The sequence below is a fragment of the Ornithorhynchus anatinus genome, chromosome 9 (genome assembly GCF_004115215.2).
Source record: "Ornithorhynchus anatinus isolate Pmale09 chromosome 9, mOrnAna1.pri.v4, whole genome shotgun sequence".
NCBI classification, from domain to species: domain Eukaryota; kingdom Metazoa; phylum Chordata; class Mammalia; order Monotremata; family Ornithorhynchidae; genus Ornithorhynchus; species Ornithorhynchus anatinus.
In genome coordinates, this window is record NC_041736.1 from 49,482,831 (window position 1) to 49,509,568 (window position 26,738).

The 26,738-nt window shown below is 40.9% G+C and overlaps 1 protein-coding gene and 1 non-coding gene across 4 annotated transcripts in view; one reads left to right on the forward strand and one right to left on the reverse strand.

Annotated features, from left to right (window-relative positions):
• The first annotated feature begins 331 nt into the window (after positions 1-331).
• LOC114814378 lies at positions 332-469 on the forward strand. The gene has a single exon (XR_003762176.1). It is a non-coding gene; the product is annotated as a small nucleolar RNA SNORA7 (small nucleolar RNA).
• Positions 470-2,402: 1,933 nt separating this feature from the next.
• Positions 2,403-26,738, reverse strand: part of APLF (aprataxin and PNKP like factor) — a 30,254-nt gene continuing 5,918 nt past the window's right edge. The window contains exons 3-11 of one of the 3 annotated variants that reach the window (XM_029072175.2): positions 24,879-25,045; positions 21,621-21,804; positions 19,447-19,567; positions 15,480-15,652; positions 13,776-14,170; positions 13,090-13,215; positions 6,803-6,849; positions 6,356-6,397; positions 2,403-3,013 (exon numbers count right to left, since the gene is read on the reverse strand). In XM_029072175.2, coding sequence (XP_028928008.1) covers positions 2,805-3,013; positions 6,356-6,397; positions 6,803-6,849; positions 13,090-13,215; positions 13,776-14,170; positions 15,480-15,652; positions 19,447-19,567; positions 21,621-21,804; positions 24,879-25,045 — 1,464 coding nt within the window. In that variant the 3' untranslated portion in view covers positions 2,403-2,804. Of the gene's footprint in view, positions 3,014-6,355; positions 6,398-6,802; positions 6,850-11,863; positions 12,056-13,089; positions 13,216-13,775; positions 14,171-15,479; positions 15,653-19,446; positions 19,568-21,620; positions 21,805-24,878; positions 25,046-26,738 lie in introns of those variants that run through there. The other 2 variants (XM_029072176.2, XM_039913063.1) reach the window with 2 other exon arrangements.

Consider the following 26,738-nt stretch of genomic DNA (forward strand, 5'->3'; position numbering starts at 1 on the left):
TCATCTGTAAAACGGGGACTAAGACTGTGAGCCCCACGTAGGACAACCTAACTACCTTGCATCTACTCCAGTGCTTAGAACAGTACTTGGCACAGAGTAAGTGCTTAACAAATGCCATAATTATTATTATGATTATAAATGGATTGTAAACACACTCAGGGAGGCGGGAAACAAGGGCAGCACAGGCTTGGGTTCCTACTCTCCCCTTGCCACCCTTCCCTCCACCATTCTGCAATTTAAACCATCATTTCAGCCCTTTAGACAGACACTCCTGCAATTTCCCCACACCTCCTGCTATGATCCTTGAATACTACTGAATTACCCAACTTAGCCCCTCTCAGGGTCACAGCTGGAGTGTTTCCAGAACTCTACCAGTTTCCACTATAGGAGGGAGAGTGGAGCAGAGGCCTACCCATTCCATTCCTAGTTTGGGCTGTAGCTAGTGAGTGGAAGGCAATCTGCTGCAAGTCAAAACTCTCCTGTGCTGGGCAGCAGCGGCCTGGGAGAGAGTTGAGGGCGGAGACTCGTTTACTGCGTGGAAGGCGGTAATGATAAACCACTTTTGTATTTTTTCCAAGACAACTCTATGGATTCACTACCAGGATGATTGCAGATGGAAGTGGGGTGTTCTGGGAGAGGTCTGTCTGTGGTGTCGCTTTAGGTAGGACACGACTTGACAGCATAAGGCAACCATCACCACCCTATTTAAGGCCCAGCAAAAACACTTATGTCCTCATAACTAACTTAAGCACTTCTATTTATATCAACGTACATTTCCTATTACCTCAAGCACTCGGCTACATATTTACTTTTCCTTTTTCCTCCTGACTGTAATTTGTTTTGGTCTCATCAGCTACACTGTACACTTCTTTAGGACTGGTATCGAGTCTGTTGTTCTCTGCCAAAAACTGCTAGAAAGACACAGGATGTCAAGTTGATCGATCCAACCGGGCCTTTCATCTCCTTTCTTCCTTCTCTCCTTTCTAGTTGAATTAGTTTTAATGCAACGAATGTTTTGACTAAAACTACTTATCACCTACTCTGTTCTCAAAAACAACTTTAGGCAAAAAAGGACAAGGCTGAAGATCGGCACTTCATGAACCTTTATTGGTAGTTCAGTCAATCATTTACTGAGCACCTCCTGAGTGCACAGTACTGTGCTAAAACACTCATTTGCTGTGTGACCTTAGGCAAGACACTTAACATCTCTGGGGCTCAGTTCCCTCACCTGTAAAGTGGGGATTCACGTATGGAATCTGTTCTGTTCTCCCTCTTTCCTGACTGGGAGGTCCAGGTGGGACCTGGTTATCGTCTATCTATTCCAACGCTTAATACAGTGCTTAATACATAGTAAGTGCTAAACAAATACTGCAATTATTATAAGTGCAAAACTCCCTTGGAAACTATGGGGATCTACATACTTTGGTACTGGGCTCCAACCAGGAAAAGGGCGCTGTACATTCACATGGTTCTAGTATCTATTTTCTATCTTAATAGTGCTTATTGTGTGCAGAACACTGTACTAGGTTACTGTCAGCTCCTTTGTGAGCAGGGAATGTATCTACTTTAAGTCCTTGGGGAGTGCTATTGGACACTCTTTTGGGGGGGTTGCAGCAGACCAGAAGCTGAAAAAGAGTTCAAGGCAGGGAAAGCAGAAAAGTACCATTATTAGTTTTTTTTTTTAAATCCTCAATCCTTGCATTATATGAGAACTGGGGGTAATACCAAACCAATTACCACCCCCTCCCCCAGGTCTCCTATGAGTTTGCATTCTCGGAAAACTTGCATTGTGATATTTATTCTAATGCCAGAAAATTACAAACCGTTTCTTCCAACACTGCAGCGCACTGCACCCAAGCAGGCCTGTGTTCTCTGATAGTCTTTCCCTAATAGCGATCTGGCCAAAACCCATGTTATGGCCAAACTGAGTGCACAGTATTTCATTGGGAGCAGTGAAATACTGGGCAGTGAGTTCAGCCATAACATGTGTTTTGGCCAGAGTACTTTCTGTATACTGACAGCTAAAAACATTTCTTGAGGCTTCCGTGGCCTGCACACAATAAGCACTCTAAGGAAGCTATCCTTGACATTGCTTGAATCTTTCTACATTGAAAAGCAAAGCATATGGTAGCTGTAGGGTATAAAATGGCATTCCCTGCTTGGAGACCATTTCTATGCCAATTCAATTTATTTCAGTAACATGATTTGGACTGATTTTTGTCCAGGTTCAGAGTTGAAGTTTCTTTGCAATCCCACTGTTCACATTGAATCTACTATAAAAATATGCCGGGGATTTTATGAAGACACCCCTTTTTACAATTCCTGACTATTTTGAACATTATCAATTAGACTCCATTGAAGAATCACAGTTACACTTATTAAAGACACAATCCAGCCAGGGCACAAATTGCACAATATATTTATTCTTTTTAAATACAAAGTATTTTCATTAAGCAGAAATCTGCACAAAATTAAGTGTTTTGTTAATTCTGTTCCCTAACTTGCACTTTTTATAAACACAGAGAAAGAATAGGGAAGAAGAGTCGCTTGCTCCTCTTCAGCTCAGTAGGACAAAATAAATCCCAATGCAACTAAATTATTCATAATATTAAACTATGTAAACAATAACTAAGTGACAGTTCCCCCACTTTGAAGGCCACCCACATAAAGTTATCAGCTAAAGAAATGTGAAGTTAAAAATCAAGCCTATCAGGAAGTTGGAAAGAAAGAACTATGCCACTGTAATCCCTGGATGTGTTTCTACACGAAAGCCTGTACTTCAAACTGAATATTTCCAGGCAAAGCTATTTTTTTCTTTTCATAAATTTCTTTGCTTCCTTCAAGAGCCCTTCAACATCTTCGCTCTCTTTGCCTTGTGTTTCTGGTTCCCAATCAGAATCTTCATCTGTGGGTTCATACTCATCTTCTTCCTCATCATCTATAAAGCTGTCATTCAGGTCGTACTCGTTGGGTTCACCGCCGTTATCACTGTCCTCATCCAATTCACTTTTGCCTGCATCAACATCAGATTAAGAATACCTGAGGCTGCAATTACTACAGGAGAGACCTTGAATTGGTATAGTTCTTTTAATCTTCCAAAATGCTCTCATAGCAGTGATCTCATTTTAGGATATTTGGATATCCAGGAAACGAACCGCCAAGGTATGCTTTTAGGAGAAGGTTGTGATTAGGACTGCTGACTACCGTGGGGGCAGCCCTGAAGTGGGGGGAGAGCTGTAGTCTAATGGATTTGGTGGGGAATGGAGTTCTACACAGGGTTCTGTGGCCAGAGCAAGGAGTGGAAGGCGGGAGGCATGAGAGCACAGTACAGTTCAAAGGTGAGAAGATGCATTCTGGAGAGAAGAGGGTGAAGAGTAACAACAGGAAAATGGAGGAAGCTAATGTGGATTGAAAAAAGGCAGATAAGGAAAGTTGTTTAGCCTTGACTTTTAATCCAGTAAATCTCATGTTTGCCGACATTAACCTACAGGGGAAATTTTTGGCCAAAAAAACCCAAACCAATTTTGTTTGGTTGTTTTAATTTGATTACTGCTAATGTATTTCCTTACAGACGCTCGTCCGTTAAAAATTTTTTAGCCCATTCCCAAGCTTATCAAAACCCACCATTTAAAATCATGGATTTTTATGCTACAATCCTACAAATGGTTGTAAGATTTCTCTCGTTCTGGGTTTACAACTTGCAAATCCGACAAGTACCATTAAATGTCACGCAATCCAAATGTCACTCTCTTTGCCGCTCTTTTAAGAAGACTAATCCTGTACAAATAGCATCTGTTGGGGCAACAAACATGGGATTTGTGAGATGTTTGAATCTCTTTCTTTCAGAGACTTATTTCCTTTGCCAAATTATTCTTGGGATTCGTACGATTTTCTTTTTACAGAAAAACGCGTCTCTAACAAAACCATAACCAAACTGCACGTAATTCAGTCTGCTTTCAGAGAGAGCTTAAAATGAATGGGAAATGAATGTCTCAAAATGGCAGCATGGTTAGAGTACGGATTGATAGGATGTGAGAAGAACAATGCCGAGAATTCCATCCCCAGGTGTTCTGCTAGTGCTCTCTCAGAGAAAGCCCCAAACACTTACCTCCAAACAGATCTTTCAGGCATTACATTAATGCTTCTAAGAATTAAATATGTCAAATGCCATCAGTAGAAGTTGGTTGTTCACTGAATATAGATATGTTTTTAAGGAAATGTCAGCTGGGCTCTTTGCCGCAGTTGTGCCCAGCAGCTTGCGAAAAAGGTTAATGGAGCTCTGTCTGCCTGAATGATATATTACATGGAGCTCAGTAAACTGCTTCAAATAGGAACTTGCTGAACCTTTTACCAGCTTTCTTGAACTTTAGCAATAGCCCCAGGAAGCAGGATTCCTCATTATTCTCTTTGGAAGGGCAAAGGAATAATTCACATTTGTCATAATCTTTAAAGTAAATAAGAAATGAGTCATGCTCACACACAAGGAAACACATCCCCATTGGAATAGAAGTCTCCCCTTACATATTGTAGCATCTCCTGGTCAGGGACCATCCCTTCTCTTTGCATTAACTTTTATGCCTTCTGTGGTGCCATATGCACAAAGGTATTAATGGGTAATATTTAACAGTTCAACAGCAAGAAGAGACTGGTGAAAAGAAGGCTGGTTTTCTATCCCTAATCGAAATGCTTTTCTACTGTTAAGGCTTTGCTAATGGAAGGTTATGCCTTGCCTACAGGTCAGGAAAAGCTTCCTTTAAAGCCTTTAGATATCCAGCACTGGAGTTAAAAAATAAAAATAAAAATTAACTGGTTCCCAAGAGATGTCGACTCCCCTGAGAAAATGGGGAGAGAGACTTGCTCAGTCCAGGACTCCAGCAAAACCTAAAGAGATTCTAAATGGTGTTGAAAACAGATGAGTTTCTGAGCAGGGCGAGGGTGGCCATCCAACCCTCTTTAGTCCCATTGTCCCCTCTTGAAAAGACTGGCCCATTTGGCTCCCCCACTCGATCAATCAAATGGTATTTACTGAGCACTTATTACATGCAGAGCACTGAACCAAGCACTGGGGAAAGTACAATACTATAGAACTGGTAGACATGTTCCCTGACCACGAGGAGCTTATGATCTCTAGGGAGAGACTGTAAACTCCATAGAAAGAGGACAACTGGAAAGAGACTGTCTTAGTTTGATGTCGTAACCAGTCACCTCGCTTTAAACTTCTGCCTTTTCCACCTTTCTCTATGGAGTGTGAGGTGGGTGAGGTAGGGAAACACTAAATGCAGATTAGGGGCAGACAACTTGGTTGTCTGAAAATGACATAAGAGGGGGTGCTGTCAGCTGCAAAATAAAATGAACAGACATCACAAAATAAATATGGCAGTGTCCTGGGACAAAGGATAACATTGATAAGAAGGATTTAATATAGGATAACAGAAATTTTAAGATAGTGGTGTACATCAGTTTCTCAACACATGGACATTCTCGCCGTTCTTGTTCACACATTCTGCAAAGCCAAAATTAAGGCACTTTCAAATCTGCTTCAGGGTTTCTTTAGAATTTATTCTAAATTTAGAAATTATTCTGATGAATATATTTATATGGCTATTGGAGAATAGTTTGGGTAGAATGCACTAATGAACAGACATTTTTAAACATTGCTCGTGTGAGCAATCTTTTCCAACTGGTTTGTAACCTAGGTTTTCATTTGAGGTTTAAGTTCAGCAAATGGTATATAGCAGAGGATCAATTTATTGTAGTTAGTATTTCCATTTTTTAAATGCAAGCAGCCTCTCCAAAAACTTAGTCCAATTTACACGCATGGCAATAAATTTTGGTGAGAAACAGAAAATGTGCTGCAACAGGGCATGATGTGAACTCCCCTAGTCACTGGTGATGAATACTCAATAACACCTGGTATGGCTCAATTTTTTTTTTTGAAAACTCTTTTGGTACTTTATAAAAACTCAGTTTTCTTCTATGCTCCTAATTTCATTTTTTCTTCTGATTTAGAAAATACTCAGAGCAAGTAATGATCACCTAATCATTACTAATTATTAATTACTAATCACCTAATGATTTCTTCACTAATTCTGTAGGTGACATACATTATCTACAGGACTACGACAGCTTTTCTTTCTTGTGTAACCTAGTTATGTACAAGGAATGTGTCTGCTAATTAATGATGGTATTTGTTAAGCGTTTACTATGTGCCAAGCACTGTCTATTGTACAGTACTCTCCCAAGCAATTAGTACAGTCCTCTGCACATAGTAAATGCCCAATAAATATGGCTGTTTATTTTCTCATGATGCAGTAATCCATCTTTGGAATTCCTTCAAAGAGTATTATTTACCAACCTGTCTTAGTAGCTGCCCTTCGGGATCTCTTGGCTTTAGTCTCTGTAGAAAGAAAAAATGTTATATACAAATTCACATATCTATATATATATATAGAGAGAGAGAGAGATTGAAATATGATTCAGCCAAAATATTTAAATCTTTTGTATAATCATAGAAAATACTTTCAATTATTAAAGTCATATTATTACTGTGCATAAAATACAATCCAAATTTATTCACAATGGGAAATTCACATCAGTCTATCTGGCCCTTCCTTCCACCCCCAACAGTCACACAAACCAAGGAGCAGACAGGCACGCAGAATAAGAATTGTGAGATGGTGCCCAAAAGGGCACAAAAATACTAAACAATTCAACTGTGAAACAAGGAAGATAAAACACTAAAAGACCAGGTCATAAGTACAGTGGAAGGTAGGAAAAGGCATGGAAGAATAAAAGAGTTTACCTGGGGATTCAGGATGCTTGTATTCTAACTTGTGCTGGGGATTTTTTCTGGAAAAACAGAGGGGTATAGTAAGCTCAAATTTACAGCAGCTACTCAAAATTATACACTGTACAGATAAAATTAGACCCAAATTTCATTTTGTTGTAAAGGAATTATTTTCCTCTTCAACTACACTTATATCTGGGGTTCTTACTGCATGTGAGAGTCCAAAATCATATGTCAATATTACCTATAAGATTCAGACTTAATCTTTCACTCAGCCATCAATCTTATTTGTTGAGCGCTCACTATGTGCAATGCGCTGTACTAACATAAAATCCAAACTTCTAATACTTTTCAAATGCTACTAAGCATTTACCATCGAACACAGTCCCTGACCACACAGAGGACCCCTGATTGCTCTTATTCCCATTTTACAGATGAGGACACTGAGACCTAGATAGGTTTAGGAGCTTACTGAAGGCCACACACTGGGTTAGTGGCAGAGCTGGGATTAGAACCCAAGTCTGCTGACTCGCAGGCCTAGGCTCTTTCCACTTCTGTGTAGTATTAACTTTTGCAGAAAAGAGAGAGAAGGAGGGACGGGAGAGGGAATAATTCTGATAAGACTCTTTATCCCTGTAGGAACTCCAATAAATCATTCAAATCAATCGAAAGAATTTGAGTGCTTGCCATGCAGGATACTTTACTAAGTGCTTGGGAAAGTGTAATAAAACAGAGTTGGTAGACCTGTACTCTGACCGCAAAGAGCTTATACTCCTGGCCCTTGTTGGGTAGTAGCTCTGCTAACCCTGAAGCACCTCAGGACTGGGTTGCCTTGTTCGAGGAGTCCGAGGCATGTGCTGCTTGGCCCCTTTGAGCCTTTCCTGTCCAGATTCCGGTCTTATTTTGTCAGTTTAGCCTCAAACGATCAGGATCTCATTCCTCGTCACTGTATATTTACCATAAGCACAGCTTCAAAAGCTCCTCCCTAAACTGTAAGTTCCTTGTGGGTAGGGATCATGTCTACCACATCGGTTACACTGTACTCTCCCAGGCACTGAATACAGTGCTCCACTCAATGTAAGTGCTCAATAAATAGCACTGATGAACTGATTCAGAAGTGCCAAGGAAGAGGCAAAGAGACGGCTGGTCTTCTTTTCCATTAACAACCTCCAGTGGAGGTTGACTATACCTTCATCTGGAGCCTTAGAATGCTTCTGAAGCAGCGTGGCTTAGTGGATACAGCACTGGGAGTCAGAAGGACCTGGGCTTTAAGCCCAGCTCTGCAGCTGTCTGCTATGTGACCTTGGGCAAATCACTTGAATTCTCTGGGCCTCAGTTACTTCATCTCTAAAAAGGGGATTAAGAGTATGAGCCCCATGTGGGGCGGACTGTGTCTAACCTGATTAACTGTATCTACCTCAGTACTCAGAACAGTGTTTGGCACTTAGTAAGCACTTAACAAGCACTATATTATTACCGTTATTATTATTCTCCTGACCTGGCACTCATGCTCATTTATATTCTTGTCAACATATATTCTGGAAAAACACAGCGGTATAGTAACCTTTGCCCAAGTGTTCTAATTCAGCGAAAGGATTGTTACCCAAACAAATGAATCAATTCTGGGAAACTCTAAATGTCAGGAGAAGCAAACTAATTATATCAGAGTGGCTTATTTTTACTTTCAATAAGGTAAATACAATGTCCAGTTCTTCAATCGGCCACAAACTCTTCAGTCTATCAAATACTAGACCCCTTGATAAGGCTTGACACAGTCATATCAATCTCTCCTTTGGAGAGGTGTTTTAAAAGTAGATTGTATTTTGAAACATCTTTTAGAATCAGAAATATTCAAGTCAGTATCTAATGTTTTCATGATATGGAATGATCTAATTTGATGTTATCTTGTTCCAAATCAAGCAGCAACTCTCTGAAGCCATCATAGACTTTTTGCTTATGAGAACTTCCAACCTCATGAATATTTTCTGATAAACGCAATTATTTCTAGGCGTTTGCAACAGCATTTGAGGGTATTGTGGAACCATTTAACCAAAGCATTTTCTCTGTCCATAAATGCAATTTCCTAAAGCTGGTGCAGAGTGAGTTTGGGTCAGGAATATTCAAAAACTGTACATATTATTTAGAAGGCCCAATTGTACTTCTGTTCTTATTAATGGAAGCTTTACTACCCTTATAAATTGTTCTTGCTCTGCAACTTGTCTTGACAATCAATGTTCCATTTATTCCGCATCTGTATATGTGACAGATCCACTCCCATTATGTGGGTTGTTTTTAAATAGATCTACTCTAGTAACTTTTCAAAACATCCTGGGATTTATAAAAAAACAGTCATCTTTAGAAAAAGAGTAGAGAGGTTTAATCTTTTTCCAGAGATGGTTTTCACATGCAATTTTCCTTATTTGTAATGACTGAAATGAAAGGGCATTTGAACCTATTTCATCACAAACATACACATACGCACTGAATTTTAAAAGGAAGGTTCTATTGTAAGAATCCCTTTATAACCAAATCCTCACAGGGCCAATTTAAATCTTAAGATGGCTTTGGCATGGACTGTCCTGAACAGACACCAGATTCCCGTTTATGGGGCCACTAGTCTACTATTTTCTCCCAGGCCCTCCCCCAGGAACCCTGATAATCTCCCATCCAGTTCTGCCCGTCCTCCCAACCCACTGCATCCCTGGTGTGGGTTATAGAATTCCCCCCACTCCAGCAAGCTTGGGAGGAGGGTGACGAGGCCAGACAAGAGTCACATGAGACCTGGGATGACAGCTGTCAGTAGGGCAAATCCAGGAAAAAATCATGAGCCACTAAGGAAGACATATCCTTCTTTGGAAAGAAAAAAAAAACCCTCTCTGCCCTAAAACTCACTAATGTTTTTCAGTTCTTTCAGCTAATCTTCTTTCTATCATTAATGGCTAATGAGGCAGGTTCTGCAAATTTGTTTCAACCTGAGGTTTGTTTTGCTCCCTGAAGTCTCAGCATATGCCATAGAAAGTCATCATAACCTGGCTGGAACCATTTGAAAAATGATTTAAAGCCCGGTGTGTTTTTAGTTCTGGAACATAAGCAAGGACACCATGACTCACAATGGACAATTAGGAACCAGTTCCTAATTGAAAACATGTTTGAGAACTGAAATCCAAATGTTGGTGGTTTGAATTTTCTACTCAAAGTGTAGGACTTAGCCAGGATTCTTGTACTAATATCAATACATGATCCTTGAATACTTTCTGAGACTGACGTCCCTACCCACATCTTGGCTGTCCTTATATAAACCTAGGTTTGCTCCAGTATGACTTGTGCTTTGTGTGGCTTCATCATGATTTTTAAATCATATTACTTCATGCCATAACACTTTAACATTTTATAGATTATGTCCATTTTTGTAAATTGAGGGGAGAAAAGCGACCCAAATAATCCAAGATTGAACATCCCTATTAATTATAATTTGCAACTCAATTTGGGGCGGGGGGAATTACTCATTTTAAATGCAAAGAAATACATTCAACCTTATAAGCCACTCACTTAGTTAAAGTTTTTAACACCTTTAAAAAAAGTTTCATTATTGAATTCCTTCTCGTAACTAAGAAGTCCCTCTGAGAATGCAGAGGGATTTTTCTGTTTATACATTTAAAAAATCTTTTCCTTAGAGCCCAGTCCCACTGATCTCATGGAGATACTTCTCTTCCACTTCTTACCTCTCTCTCTGCTAGTAATCAAGCATGCAGTCATAGAGCAGGTGAAGGTGGATGTTTTTACTTTTAAACTGCTCCAATGTATGAACTATTCCAGGTTATGGTTCAACCCATGCCTGACAGAATTCCTAGGCCAATTGGAGTAGTAAAATGGCAGCATCCATTTAATGCAAAGTTTCATTACCTTGGCTAAAACTACAATATCAGAGAGTAAGTTTGGGAAGAATAAAAGTGTTTTGTTTGAGAAACCGCTCTTTCACATTCAGCTTATCCTTCTCCCAGTGGACATCGTAAAGACTCTCGTTAATATAACTCTAGCAAAAGGTCATTTATCAGAGTGAATTTCACCCAAAAAATCACCTGCGGTAACTCAAAATTTCTCTACTGTAGTGGAAAGGATCTCTTAAATCCCCCTCCCCACTATAAGTTATGTCCACCCAATTGTTAAAGTGATAAGATTTCCTGAATTGGATGGAAGGGCCATCTTTTAGAGGGCTTCATCCTGCCTCAAAAGGGCCTAGAGTAGGATCCGTTAGAGTTCCCAGCTGAAAACAGGGTATCAGGAGGGGATATAATGTGGTGGCCAGGGCACAGCAATGGGGTGGGGGAAGAGGAGGGAAAGGAAGGGGGTAAGGAGTGATGGTGGAGAGGAGGATGAAGCTCCTGCTCCTCCTTCCTACTTGGCAACAGTTCCTGCTGCCAAAATGACCCATCTTCAGCCTTTCCTTGGACCCTCAGGTGTGGGACAGGGACAATGCAACCAGCCGCACCAGAAAACCCAGCTTTGGTTGGGCTGGAAGGTGGTGGAACTATTAGCAACTGTGAAAGAGGAGGATAATAGCAACAACAACAATGAATCTTTTCGTTAACTCTTCTAGAATGATTAGTAGTTAATAGCATTTATTAAGTGCTGGGAAATAGTACTTAGGCTGGAATTAGGTACGATTCCGTTCGCTCAGGGCACTCCCTACTTAAGAATCTTCTCTCCCCCTTTCCTTCTCTGCCTTTCTCGCTCTCTCCCTATGCTTTCTCCTTTTAGTCATTTAATTGTATTTATTGAGTTTAGCCATTACTTCAAGCTTTCTATCATTACTGCCTAAGCAGGCAGGATCTGCAAATTTATTTCAACCTGATGTTTGTTTTGCTCCCTGAAGTCTCACTCTGTGACATAGAAAGTCATCATAACCTGGCTGGAACCATTTGAAAAATGATTTAGAGCATGGTGTGTTTTTTAGTTCTGAAACATGAGCAAGGACACCATGACTCGCAATGGAAGATTAGGACCCAGTTCCTAATTGAAGATGTGTTTGAGAACTGAAATCCAAATGTTGGCGGTTTGAATTTTCCATTGTCCAACTTTTTTTTCTCTCTCTCTCTCTCTCTTCTTCCACTCCTTTTCAGCCCTATCTCATCTTGAACCCTAGAGAATCTAGACACTTTATTTTATAACTCATTTGGGATGATTCTTCAACAATCTTCTTTGGCAGCAAATAAAATGACTAAGGACCACATTTCCAGAGCTCAGTTTCCTCCATTGCAGTTTGCTTCCCTAGGAAAAGAAGTGAGAAGGTGGTAGCAAGAAGGAGAACAGGAATATTTACCCACTTCTATTGGACAAGTGGGTAAGTGGGTCCCTGTAAGGGTGTAGAAAACGAGTTGCAAACTGCACTGGGTAAGTATCCTCTATTCAGTAGCTGCAGGGGTCTACTTAGTGTCTAAAGTGGGCTCCTTTAAAAATCAGCCCCTTTGTAAAAAAAAATTTTACCATCTGCAACTAACAGCCAAATTAATATCTGTCTTTTAATTTTCATGCAAAATAACTTTCATGCAAATTAAATTAGAATTGAAACAAACATTTCATCATTTTAATTCATTAGGTTTCCCTGAATGCATATAGAAATAAACCTAATTAACTCTCGCATATCAAATTCAGATGCAAAGGAGTGAACAGCTTGTAAATCCCTAAAACAAATTTCAGTTTTGCCTAGAAAGTAGTACAAATATGAATCAATCAGCACCACATTTTTGGTTAATAACATTAAAGGATAATAATGGGACTAAGAGTATTACCCCTTATTTTCTTCCTTCCTCCTCAATCATGCCTTTCCAATTTCCTTTTCTTGCTGCTCTTCCTCTACTTCCTCTTTACTTATGGGTGTTCAAATCAGGCTCATTCCGGGTCCGAGGCTCTTCTTGCTCTACGTCTATTTGCTTGGGAAGGTCATTGGGAAACTTGCCTTCAGCTGCCACTGCTATGCCACAGAATCCCAAATATGCATCCCCAGACTGACCTCTCTCGCACCCTTTACAACCTCATATCTCCTCCTGCTTCTGGGACATCTTCATCTACAGCATCATTATCACTGTCAACAATATTTACTGAGCACCTATGGGGCCCAGGATACTGTAGTAGCCACTTAGAGCATACAGAAAAAAGTAGAAGACATGATTTCTGCCTTTTAAGGAGCTGGTATATAACCTGCTGGCAGCTTCAACTCAGAATTTAATCTTCTTTCTGGGCGGGTCCAAAGAGAAGACGAAAACCACTGAATATTTATAGTAATCAGGGGTCATTTCCCTCACCTATAACAGGAAGCTCCATAAGGACATTCTGGTCTCTCATCACCATCATCTTGACTTGCCTCGTCCGCATCTTCGTAATCGCTATCTCCAGGATGGCTGAACTGTCGGAAATGGACAGGATTTTTTCTGTGAAGTAAGCAGGAGAACATGAAACATTTCAGTGGACCTTTAAATCCACTAAAATGCAGCTTCTTGCAAAATGTCCCGCTCTACTGTACTAGATGTTTGTGCCATTCTGTTGAACTAGTAATTTTATATCACTTCACCAGTTCACAACTCTTTGGTTTAGATTGGCACAGGATAGCTTTAGGATGGGTGAAGGACCTTGGGGTCTCTTTGCAAACATGATTTTACAGGCTATTAAATGCTGAACAGCTTAAGAGGCTTTGTAAAGCTAGAAGCTTGAAATTACAGCTAATATGCCTGAGTTTCTGGAAACCAATAAGAGGTACTTCAACATCCACCCAGTTTCTAGGAATATTTGACTACAATACACTCATCTGCGGTAATACAAATGAGAGTTTTACTGAAAATAATTGAAGATAAGCACTGTGACAAAGATAAAAATTAATCCAAGTTGGAAATTTTGACTAGCCCATAGACCTTAAGGTTATCAACAATTACGCCCACCCTGATCAAAACAATGAATCAAGAGACCACCAAGAATACCTGCAGCCCTATTTTACCTGTAGCAAGTCTTCCCATACATGCAAGGTATTCTGCAATGCTTCTTTTCCTGAACACTTTGAGGAACAGTTCTGTTTGGAGCTGAACTAGAAGCTTCAGGGTCTGGATTTATTAATTCAGGATCAAGGTCTTGGGTCTCAATCTGAGAAGCGTGTGATGGAGATGACTTGTTCTCATGACACTCAGGATTTCCAGAATGTCCCCTTGGGTCACTTCTGTCCATCTTACTTGCTTCTGTGCAGTGCTTGCCTTTAGAATCTAGTGTGTGTTCGGCATCATCACCGTTGGGCTCCCAGTCAAGTCTCGCCAAAGGACTTTCACTTCTCGGTGATTCAGCCTCGGCAGTATTCACCTTGGCTTTATGTGCTGTCCCTGAAACTGGTCTAACTACTTCCTGTGTGGGGGAAAAAATACAAGGCCAATCCTCATCAAGTGCGTTTATTATATTTAACCAGTAATTAATGTGAACAATGAACTGTACTGGATGCTTAGGGTACCTGCAGATGAAATATAAAATGCAATCCCTGTCCTTGAGAAGCTTGGAGTCTAATGGAAAAGAGATAAATCGACCAAACCGCAATTAATAGAGGGTGAGAACAGACTGACAAAAAAAGCAAATGGATAAATAACACTTGAGAAATACATATTTGAGGGCCAATTGGAGTTTTTTTATGGAGGGATATGCACTCTTAATGGTGTTTTAGAAAAATGCTACGCACATATGTAATGTAAGGTAGACTAAAGAGGGAAGAGGATGGGAGTGGGCAGGTCAGTAAGCCATCATATCATATCCTGTCTGGATTCCTGCATCAGCCTCCTTGCTGACCTCCCAGACACATGTCTCTCCACACTCCAGTCCATACTTCACTCTGCTGCCCAGATCATTTTTCTACAAAAACATTCAAGGCATGTTTCCCCACTCCTCAAACTCCAGTGGTTGCCTGTCCACCTCCGCATCACACAAAAACTCCTCAACATTGGCTTTAATGCACTTTGTCATCTTGCCCACTCCTACCTCACTAACTACTCTCCTACTACAACCCAATCCATATACTTTGCTCCTCGAACGTTAACCTTCTCACTGTGCCTCTATCTCATCTATCTCACCGCTGACCCTTTGCCTTTGTCCTGACTTTAGCCTCGAATGCCTTTCTTCCTCAAATCCGACAATTACTCTCCTCCCCTTCAAAGCCTTATTGAAGGCACATCTCCAAGAGGCCTTCCCTAAACCCCCCTTTCCTCTTCTCCCACTCCCCTCAGCACTGTCCTGACTTGCTTTCTCTTTTCATCCCCCCCAGAGCCCCACAACACTTATGTAAATATCTGTAATATGTCTGTTTATTGTTGTATTGTCCTCTCTCAAGCGCTCAGTACAGCACTCTACACACAGTAAGCACTCAAATATGAATGAATGAAGGTTGAAGTGAAATTAATGCAGAGATGCACGGAGTGAAGCAAGAAAACTAAGCAGAAAATAAAAAAGGACCTGGAATATGATTTCAAAGACCCAAATGGGCCAAAATTCAGCAGTTGTAAAGAGTTCTTTTAGCTCTGCAGTTAAGTATGCTTGGCTATAATTTCTAATGTTCATTTCAATTCTATCAAATTATAGTGCATAAATTCAATTGTATCCCAATTAACCAAGTCCCTGGCCTACTGTAATTATCCCCAAGAGGATACCTGAGAAAGGAAAAAAAAATTACCTCTGAACTGAGACTTCCTTCGAGTTCCTGTTCAACCACTCTTAATTTCTTCCCCTGATCGCTTTCATTTTCTTGAGCGTCTTCTAAATCTGATAAAGGCAATCGCTTTCTCCCCGGCTGTTGAGAGACTGGAACACTTCTTCCTTTTCCTTTCCCTTTAGTTACTCCAGTACCTTCCAAAAATAGAAAAAGAGAAATCATGAAATAGAGTAATATATATTGTATTAGCTCCTCATTTTTGTTACCACTACATTGATTATTTATAAAGCTTGTCAAATATTATTGCAATTTTTAATAGCAAGAGGAAAGAATTTAAACTTCAGATTGGTCTAAAAATAGATCTACAGGGTGAATGCTTTACAATGGAAAAGCTCTTAATCCAGTAACTACAATGCACTTCATAATCCTTAATTATGATCCCCATTCCCTTGGCATTAAGATACAATATTCTGTCTGTAGATTAAGACCTAATTGGGACAAGTAACCTCCATAAATTCCATCAGTTAAGACATCTGGCAGATACCATGCAATCAGATCATACACAGTCCCTGTCCTACATGAGGCTTAAGTTCTAAGCGAGAGGGAGAACGGTATTGAATCCCCATTTTACAGGTGAGAAAACAGATGCAGAGAAGCTAAGGGATCTGCCCAAGGCCACACAGTGGGCAACTGGTGAAACTGGGATTAGAACCCAGGTCTCCAGGATGGCCAGTCCTGTGTTTCTTCCATCGGGCCACCCCTATTAGTGCCACGGGACAGTAATTTCTTAAGCACAGAGAGAGGAGAACCAGTAGTATTAAGTGCTTACTGCAAGAGTCCTAGCCAGTTAACACATCTCCCAAAGGGTTTAATTTACACTAAAGCAATAGCGTGCTCAGGATCTTGTCCAATTCGTGCTTTAACCAAATATAATTTAAAGCAAAACTAAATGTTAACTATTCTAATAAATCTACTTTAATAATAGGCACTGTTCCCGTCCACCCAACTGAGCTCAGATGGGGGCGCTGTAGAGGACAGTCGTGGCACTGGAGAGAAACTTGTAGAGAGGAATAGGAAGCAGTTCTGCAAGCTGATCTCCATTTAGCCTCTGCTGTTTGGCTTCCATGGCAGTGCCACTGAGGAAGAGTAGGGCCAGGGAAAATGAGGGAGAGATGGCAGCAAAGAACAGGTGAGGCAAGAAAAGAGGAAGGCAAAGGGGACCTGGAGAACTAGAACACAGATGTCCCGTTTTCCAGCAGTGTGCTCTTTCCACTAGACCAACTACAGGACTCTGTCTTTACTTATCCTAAAAAATAAGGCACTTTCTATAGAAAAAGAGAAAGGGGAACAGAAAAGACTACAAAAAAGGGGACAAAGGAAGCTAAATGAATAAAGCAAAATGGGGTGCAGATTCCAAATTTCTCCAGCGCTAACCTGACTCTGATCTTAAGATGAATCCCTAAACTTTGTTATATGAGAATGGAAAAGAAATTATACCACTCGTCCTTTCTAACAGTGTGGGGGGGGGTGTGTCCATCCCTTTCGTCCTGTTCTCTCTAGTGAGGTTATTTCTGGTCCTCCTTACCACATCTTAAAGAAAAGGCAAGTGGAGAAAAGGAAAAAAATGATCTTTCTATGTGTCTATTTCTCGTGCACCGCCAGGAGGTTTCTTTTCTTTTCATTTTGTTTGCTTGGTGGTGCAGAAAGGAGGAGGAGGAATGTCTGGGACAGTAATTCTAAAGGACCCTGGGGATGGCTTGATGATGAATGGATATTGATTTTTAACACTGTTAGAACAATAAAGATCAGTCCCCGGCAACAGTTAAGAAACTCCATAGGATTTATGATTACATGGTGATGTGTGGTTTTCTCCCTTGAAAACTATTAAGAATTTCAGCAAAGGCACCTCAATTCACAAGTAGAAAGGGTAATACATTTTTTGGTGTGTATGTGAGACAGTGTAACTCAACTATGGCTTAACTTCTCCCAGGTGGCTAATTCTGTTTTAAAGAACAGCAGGAGGTAACCCTCAATTTAAATAAAATTAGAACCTCAGTGTATATTAGGCACTCGCATGCACACATATACATGAAGCTCAACATATTCCAATCACTGATTGAGAAAGCAACCTCCCTCTGCCCTCCCCTAGTATCCTCTAGAAGCAGGTTTATCTTTGCTTCAGGCAGAGAAAAACGATTTGGTCCAACCTGCTTTGTGCTGCCATCTTCTCCCCAGCTCCCTCCTTGAGCCCTTGTCAGCAGCGTGCTACGGAGAAATCGGAACGGAAGCAAAGGGGAGACACCCCTAGGTACCAAGACCAGCTCTGTTCTACCAACGCGGGAAGCAGCGTTGGCCTCACTACAAAGATTTAAGTCAGACAGGCTTAAATATTCTTTTAGGAGAGAGGGAGGGAGGAGAAGCCCCTGGTCTTTTGTGAATTACGTTTCTAAGCTGGTAATGCTATTTAATGGGATTTTATTATGCAGACAAGCTGGTGGGTAAAGTTAAAAACTTAATTACCTTTGGCTAATGAAAAAGTGGCCCACTTCATTTAAAATGCTATTATTAGACATATGGTAAAATTTTTGACAAAAAACAACCTAGTACCTAATGTTCAAAATTATGGGCAAATCAGCTGAAAATCAAATTAGCTCTTTTCCTATCGGCAAATCTTTATTTTTGTCTTTTTTGAGCAGTAGTTTGCTCTAAAAGGTTTATTCACTTTGGTTCTACATCATTACATTGAACATATGACAGCTTGAATATATTTTCTTCCTCATGACAACCAGCTATCACCTTCTACTTGTCAGAGGTGCTGATGAAAATGGCACTTTTTCTTGGGAGGGTTGTGAGACAGAAATTAGATAATCTGGACAGAGACAGCAATGTAAAGCAAGTCATCCTTAAATGTAGCATGGTATATTTCCACTGAACTACCTGCAAGCCAATCACCAAATCTCTCTCTCTTGCCCTATATCTCCTCCAATCTCCAGTCCTGCATCTCCTCTTACCTCCATGACATCTCCAATTCGATGGCCCACCAGCATCTCAAATTCAGTATTTCTAAACCAGGAAGGAACTTTCCCCCTAACTTTTCCACCTCGGTCAAAAACACCACAATTCTTCCTGTCCCGAAAGCCTACAACCTCTGTGCCATCCTAGACTTTTTGACCTCTTTCCACTCTCACATTCAATCTACAGTCAAATCCTGTCAGTTTTTCTTACTCATCACCTCTCAGATCCCACTCTTTCCTCTCCACCCAAACTGGTACCACCTTGGTACGAGTTCATCATATCAATCAGTCAATGGCATTTATTGAGGTTTACTAGATGCAGAGCCCTGTACTAAATGAATGGGAAAGTATTAACACAACAGAGTTGGTAGGATGTGAACCCTGCTTACAAGGAGCTTATAGTCAACATGGCTAGACTATTCACCAGGCTCCTCGCTGGTCTCCCAGTTGCCAAGGTTTCACCACCTCCACTCTACACTTTTCGTTGCTTCACAGATTATTTTCTTGAACCGTTGCTCATTCCACATCTCTCCTGCCTTCGAAACCCTCCGTTGGCTTTCTCTGTCCCTCTGCATAAAACAAAATTCCTCACAACATGCTTCAAGCTTCTTCTCTAACTCATCCTATGCCTAGGTGCTCGGAGCAAATGCAGTAGGAAAGACCAATGACATACCTGCTCCAGTTCTAGCTATTTGTATGTATAGATTACATATTAAAACCCACATATCTATAAGGGAAAGCATGAGATATTGCCTCAAAATCATAAACAGAAAGATATGACAAAAGGTGGAAACTAATGGGTTGATTTCAACTATTCTACAAATTTCTTGGCAGTGGATAAAAACTGCAGCTCACACTTGCACCAAGCACTTTGTAGTAGCAGGACTGGTGTGGGGGCGGGGGGGGGGGGGGTTGTTTTCCAGAAAATGACACACCAAGTATTAGTTTAAAGATGAGGGAGGGCACAAACTCACTTGCGTTGGTTGGTGTAGTTGAGGGGCTTGGAGCGTTTAGATCTTCCTGCAGCATCCAAGCCGGAAGGATCCGTTTCCTCTGGATGGGGTTTGGCTCAACACTGCTGATTCCCACAAGAGACTGAAGAAGCATCCTTGATTAATACCACAATATCGATAATGTATCCTTCCCCTTTCCCTTAAAATTCAAATCCATATATTTTAAAAAGCATTATAAGAAAAAAAAAATCCATCTTCAGCTGATCGACATTTGCTAAATGTTCGCCTGTAAATCAAGGAATTTCAAAATAATTTTATCTAATGGTATTGGACTATATGACTCTTGCCCTTGGAAATTTTTAAAAGATTCATCTGAAGCAAGCAGAGGCAGTGCAGTGAAAGCAAAACACTACTCCTGCACGGATTTAAGGAGTTAATGGGGGGCAACTGGTATAACCAGGCCTGATATCTGGGTTCCAGATGATAGCGGGTGGAGGAAGCACAGGCAGATCAGCAAAAAGTTGAGCCCATGTAGGCCTAGCTAGGTTAATAATAATTCTACTAATAATAATTAGGTATTAATGAAGCACTGACTATACCTGCCAAGTGCTACACTAAGCACTGGAGTAAATACAAGATAATCAGGGTGGACACAACCTCTGTTCCAAATGGGGTTCAGAGTCTAAGTTAGAGGGAGAATGGGAATTTATTCCCCATTTTACAGATGAGGAAATTGAGGCACAGAGAAGCTAAGTGACTTGCCCAAGGTCACACAGCAGGCAAGGTGCAGAGCCAAGATTATAACTCAAATCTCCTGATTCCATACTTGTGCTTTTTCCACTATACCACCCGGCTTTTCCGGATCTCAATCAACCCATCAATCAGTGGTATTTATTGAAAGCAGTTCACTGCAGTTCACACTCGCACTATGCACTCTGTACAATGCAGAGAACTGTTCTAAGCACTTGGGAGAGTACAAGAGAAATGAACAGACACATTCCCTGACCATAATGACCTTATCTCATCTGGTTTTTCTTTTATGGAGCCTTGATACACCAAACGGGATCTGCGCTGAGGATAAACTGGAGGCAGCTTAGGCCTCGCTTCCAGAAGGCACAGTACAGATTTGCAGTAGATGTTGCTGGCTCGCTTATGGTCTGGTTGGGCATCAGGACACTGTGGTCCAGAGCCAGACCAAGTCCTGGGTTTCTGACCTGTGCAAGGCCAGTTACTGTGGCTGGACGGGCATCCCTTATGCAGAAGATAAATCCAGCTAATTTTCTAAAATAAAGGCAATTCCCAAGGTCGGTAGTCTGACCCTATCCTGCTTGCAACCAAAGTAGTTATGTTCATTAAAAAGGTGGATATTTGTTACCTATTAGGAAATTAGATATAGTTTAGTCACGGAAAAGAAGATATAAACGTTGTTCTGTAGGTTGATGTAATCGCTAAGAATTGGGCCAAACCTAGCTAGGTAAAGACACAGAGATAAAGTTAATAAGCCTGCATCCCCAGACCTTCTCCTTGGATATCTTGTGTATAATTCGGCTAGTCACTTCTGACTCCAAGAGGCAAGTTAAGTCTCTTACGGGTTTCCTCCAAGAAGAATACCGGGGACACGTAGAAACTGGTTCCAGAGCTACACTCTCCCCTTCTGTAGAGACAGCCTGATGGATAAGGCTAACTATAGCAGTATACCCACCTCACGGCAAGGTTAGTTTGTTCTTTGCTAAGCCCTGGGGTGGACACAAGATAATCAGATCAGATACAGTCTCACATGGTGCTCCCAAACTAAGTGGCAGCTAGCATAGGCATATTACCATTTTATCGGTGAGGAAGCTGAGGCACGGAGAGGTGTAGTGACTTGCCCAAATCCATACCGCAGATTAGTAAAGGAGCTGCGGAATAGAACCCAGACATCTTCACTCCCAGATCCTTGCTCTTTTCACTAGGCATACTGCTCCCAAGGTGAATTCCTTATTCCCAAGCTTAGCAGTCCCTTTCTCATCACCAGGGGAGAACGGCCAGTAGAAGCCCATGGACAAAACCCAGCAAGACAATCTTGGACCACATTCGCTTAACACGGTTACTCTGAAATCAGGTCCACTTGGATCTGACCCCACTTTTCTTGTCAGCTCCCAAATCCCAGTTCCCAAACCATGGTAGAATTGCGATCAAATGTCAAATGCTCTCACCAAACTATTAGAGGCCGTTTCTTCTGTCCCCTGGAGGCCTGCATGTGCTCTCTTAGCAGTATTTTTACTGCAAGACAAGGACGACTCCACCCGAGGACCAGATGACAGGCTAATAGGCAAATTATTTAAGGGGGACTCAGGCGCATCATTCAGTAGGTCATCTTCATCAAGGATTGGACTGTTTCTGTTAAATGAAAATGCATTTATAAACATGGATTTCATCCTCCTGCCCAAACTTCCTCTATTCCAACTTTCCCGGTAGACCACATCATCACTCACACTGGCTTACAAATTCACAATCTTGAACTGCTAAAGGTGCTTCCTCGATGTTGTTCCCCCTTCCCCTCCTCCCTTATAATCACCATCTGGTCCTCAACTAACCAATCAATCAATCATATTTATTGAGTGCTTACTGTGTGCAGAGAGTGCTATACTAAGTGCCTGGGAGAGTTCAACCCAACAATAAGGAGTCCTCCTCCAAGAGGCCTTCCCCAAATAAGCCTTCTTTTCCCCGGTTCACTCTCCCTTCTCTGATATCTATGCACTTCAATCTGTGACCTTGGGACACCTGATATTTGTCCCAACCCCATAGCATTAATACATGTACCTTTAAGTTATATATTATAAATTACTGATTTATTTATATTAATTAATGTCTGTCTCCCCCTTTAGACTGTAAGCTTGTTATGGGCAGGGAACACGTCTGCTAATTCTGGTGTATTGTACTCTCCTGAGCTCTTAATACAGTGCTCTGCACATAGTAAGTGCTCAATAAATACGACTGATTGAACAATATAACAGACACATTCTCTGCCCACATGTCACCTACCAGGTGGACCTTTCTAATAGCCTCTTTAGCTGCATAACATCTATTAAAATGCCAGAGGATACCATTCCCCTCCCCAAAAGTCTCTTTTGTTTTCCCATTGCTTTTCTCATCAAACAAAAATTCCGGGAGCATCAATCAATGAATTAAGAGTATTTAAATGCCTTCTGGAGATTAATCTCTGTGTTAAGTGCCTGAGAAAGGACAACAATACAAGACACAAATTAGAAAGGTAGAGCATTCAGAGACCAGAGCTTGCTTCACGAAAGTTCCACTGGCTAGATCTGCACGAATCCCAACCTCCACTCCCAATTTGAATCCCTATTTACTATACAGGGCAACCTAAATCAAATCCAAACTGCTTCATATTTTTGTAACAAAAAGTAACTTGTGAGGATGTTCAGAACCTAGATAATGGCAGCCTGAATTGACCGTATTGAATCCTAAAATATACTCCCCGAATATGCTGCTTTATTTTTAGATCTGACATAGCTTGTGCTAAAAACAGTCTATGCATACCACAGGTAATTTCCCCAAAATAAGAGAAACCTCATAAAACACAAATTAAAGTGCTTTAACATTGCTCCAAAGAGCTTACAGTCCATATTCCTTTTCTTACTCAGACAGCATCGTGATTTCTACCTTGAACAATGCCAAATGTATATGCACTACCTTCCCTCCAACACCATACCATTTTACCCTCCTACCCAGATAGGTGAGTGTTGTCAGAAGAACATTTCCTAATTCCTCAACAGCATTCATGCTCCAACACACAATGAAAACGCAAGCTATCTCAGAATGGCTTGAATCAAGAAAAATCGTGGCACCTCACTGAAATTTCTAATCTGATCGAAATGATTTTTCCTTGTTTCAAGAGATGGGTCATTAGTCATATTAAAGGATAATAACTTATACTTCAAAAATGATCAGTACAGAAAGTTTCATCCCCAAGGCTCAACTACCAATGGTTTTTGCTCCACATCCAATGCCTGACATGAGTTTTTAAAAAAAGAAGATAATAATCAATGATCACTGCCAGCTTCAAAGCTAAAATGCCATCTGTACCTCTCATATGTTAACTATCTCTTGGGTTAGCGTTACCCCAAACCACCTTCCTAAATACTCAGAAGCATAAGTCTGAATCAAATTTTTGGTAAGCTTTAATGGAACCCTTAGTGTTATTCTGTTCTTTTTTACTGCGATTCAAAAGACAGTCGGTTTCTTAAGGATTCTCGTAAATGGCTTAATGAAACAGGGTAATTGTATTTTACGAAAATTTGATTTAAACTGAATTCAGCTACTGATGGATGACTCAGTTTTCTCTATTGTATCGAACAGAACGTTTGCTGACCAGCAGCGAATCTCAACAGGTTCTAAGTTTACATAAGAAAGCTAGCAATCAGCACAGACAAATTGCTTAAACATCTACTGGTATTAAGGTTTCAATATAAGGAATATAATCCTAAATTTTTTTAAAAAAATATGAAATTTCTGAACCTTTCTGCCAGGATATAAAAATAAAAAGAAATAAAAACTGGGCAATTCAGCCGAATGTTTGTTCTCAAACAAAACTTGTCCAGGATTGCATCTGTTTTGTAATAAGCCCTCAATCAAATTCTTTTTTTATGTTGTTTTTGACCCACTAAGATGACTTTTTAAACAACAAAATATAAAATATTTCTCACCTTACAAAATCAGAGGTTGCTAACCTTTAGACATATTTTAACTACCTAATTTGGAAAGAGCACCATACAAGATCAAGAGAGAAAGAGGAGGACCTACAATGAAGAGTCCTAGACAAACTGCCCACAGACCCACAGTTCTCTGGCCCATCTCACAAGAAGCCCTTCTGTAACATGCTAGAGAAGGAAATGGGCACAATTAAGGTTTCTATTCCTGCTGGGAGAGGTTTTTGTAGATGTTCTAAGTTTCAGGAGCTAACAGTAGGGGAATTAACAAAGGTTCCTGGAAAAGTTAAGTGCAAGGAGGAAACAGTACCTCATTTCTTTTAAAGGATTAATGTATCATTTCCTAGATTTACCTATTCCTTATTCTATGAATTATTTTTGTCTTGAAAAGCAGAGCTAGAAAATCGTCCTAAAGGATGAGATTAAGTCAAGCATTCCATACCATAAGATAAAGAGGTTCCAGATGCATAAGGAAAAGGTGTTCACTACAATCACCCTTTTACTTTTCCCTCCTCGGCTTCAACTACATTAACTTCTTAAAACTGCCTTTTTTCACTGATGCATTACAAAACTTTAATATCTAAATTCATAAGTCTAGCATACTAAGAGAAAAAAAAGTCACTGAGCTAAATTCCACTTTAAGGCAGAAGTAACTTCAGAAGTATTTTATGAACCAATCAGCTTAGTTGAGCAACTGCAGAACTAACCGTATTATTTATTGCCCTCACTTCAGAATATTCTTACCTTAAAGTGCATTCCATCTGCGAGTGTGTAGAGAGAACCCGGAAAACATATTTATCTATTAACAGGGAAAAACTATCTCCATGATTCAACCAATGCCACTCATTTGTTTCCAACGGCAATAGCTGGCTCTCCTCAGAAGCCTGATGAAAACAAGGATTACTGTGGGTCTGCCAAACAAACAAAAGAAATAAAGGATACACTATAGTACCTTCTCAAAGGATGACTATGGGCTAGAAGAACAACGAATTACAAATAACAGCCGACTCAGAGAGTTGTGAGAGTCCAAAATACCCAGAAGAAAATGTACTTCAGTTCAGAACACAAGAGTGTTTGGGTGAGCAGAGCCATCTGCATATCAGTAAGTCCAGGGCTGGGTTAAGGGGTCCATGGGGCTGAAGCTCAGGGGTCTCCAGCTAAGGCCTGGGGGGAGACTGGACCCCAAACACCCCACACTGTGTGGGCTCCAGCCAAGCAACCTGCCTTTTCCACTCCAGCCCCCACCTAAAGCCTCTCTCAAGTCCGATGGGACCCTATTCTTCCAATAGCTCTCCATTGTGAGGAGGCCTCCCCGGCCCCTTCTCCCTCTAGCAATGGCCAGTTGGCAGGGGCAGCATGTGAGGGGCAAATAGGGGTCATAGTTGCAACTCCCACCAAGCCACCAGCATGGCCAAGGGAGAGGCTCCGCGGATGCCATTCGGTTGGACCCGCGGACGAGACGCCAATGTCGTCATTCACAGTGTGACCTAATGATGTCGCCTGTTGCACGGGCCCCCACAAAATCCATTAATCCCAGCCCCATGTGAGGGTTAACAGACCCTGACTAAACCCTTACAATTTAGAGAAAAAATACCTACTGTTCAAAAGGCACTCTTCCATATGCCATATCCTTTTTCCGAGCCTGGTCTATGGTCCTACTGGCAAGGCCCTTTGGACCTGAGCCATTTTCATTTGCATAATCTACAACAGACCGTGTCTGAGATTTTTTGTCCTTCTGCATCATCATCATCACTAACCTGATGACCCCTCGAACAGGTTTAGAACTAGCGCCGACTCCTTTAAATGAACCTTGGCAGGTAGGCGTTACCTCCCACAGTGCCCAGATCAGATGGTTTCTTAAAGGATGGGAATGAAAAATCATCTTTGAGTTCGACTGTAAATTCCTTGAGCACGGGAATCATATCTAACAACTCTATTGTCGTCTCTCAAGTGCTTAGATCGACACACGGTAAGCACTCGATAAATATAAATGAATGATCAATTCTATCTACCCCAGTGTAGACATAGTATTTGGCACATAGTAAGGGCTTAACAAAAACCACAATTACCATTATTATTATTATTGTATTTGTGAAGCATTTACTCTGTGTCAAGCACTGTTCTAAGTGCTGGGGTAGTTGCCAGTTAATTAGGTTGGGCATAGTCCCTGTCCCACTTGGGACTCACAGTCTAAGTAGGAGGGCACAAGGGAGACTGATTTTTTATTTTTTTTATTATCATTACTATCCTGAGGACAGCGTACCCTCAAAAAAGATATTATGAGAGGCCTAACTGTGGGTTTAAGTAAGGCAAATTATCTCTGGGGTTAATGAGTACAGGCCAGGAAAAGGCAGTCACACTTGGATTTAGTTTATGATTGCTGAACAACTACTGGCTGCTGTGAAAACCTTAGTAAATACCAGGAATTTCTTTGAAAGTAAAGGAGTCTGCGTCATGTAGAATGCAAAATCTACCAATTCAGAGACATGCTATCATGCGGGGAGTGGAATTATGACATCCCGCCAACCTCAGCAGGCAGCCCTTAGGAAGCGGGGCCGACTTGCTCAATGCCAGATGCTTCCGGTGCCTATCGGAGGCTCCCAA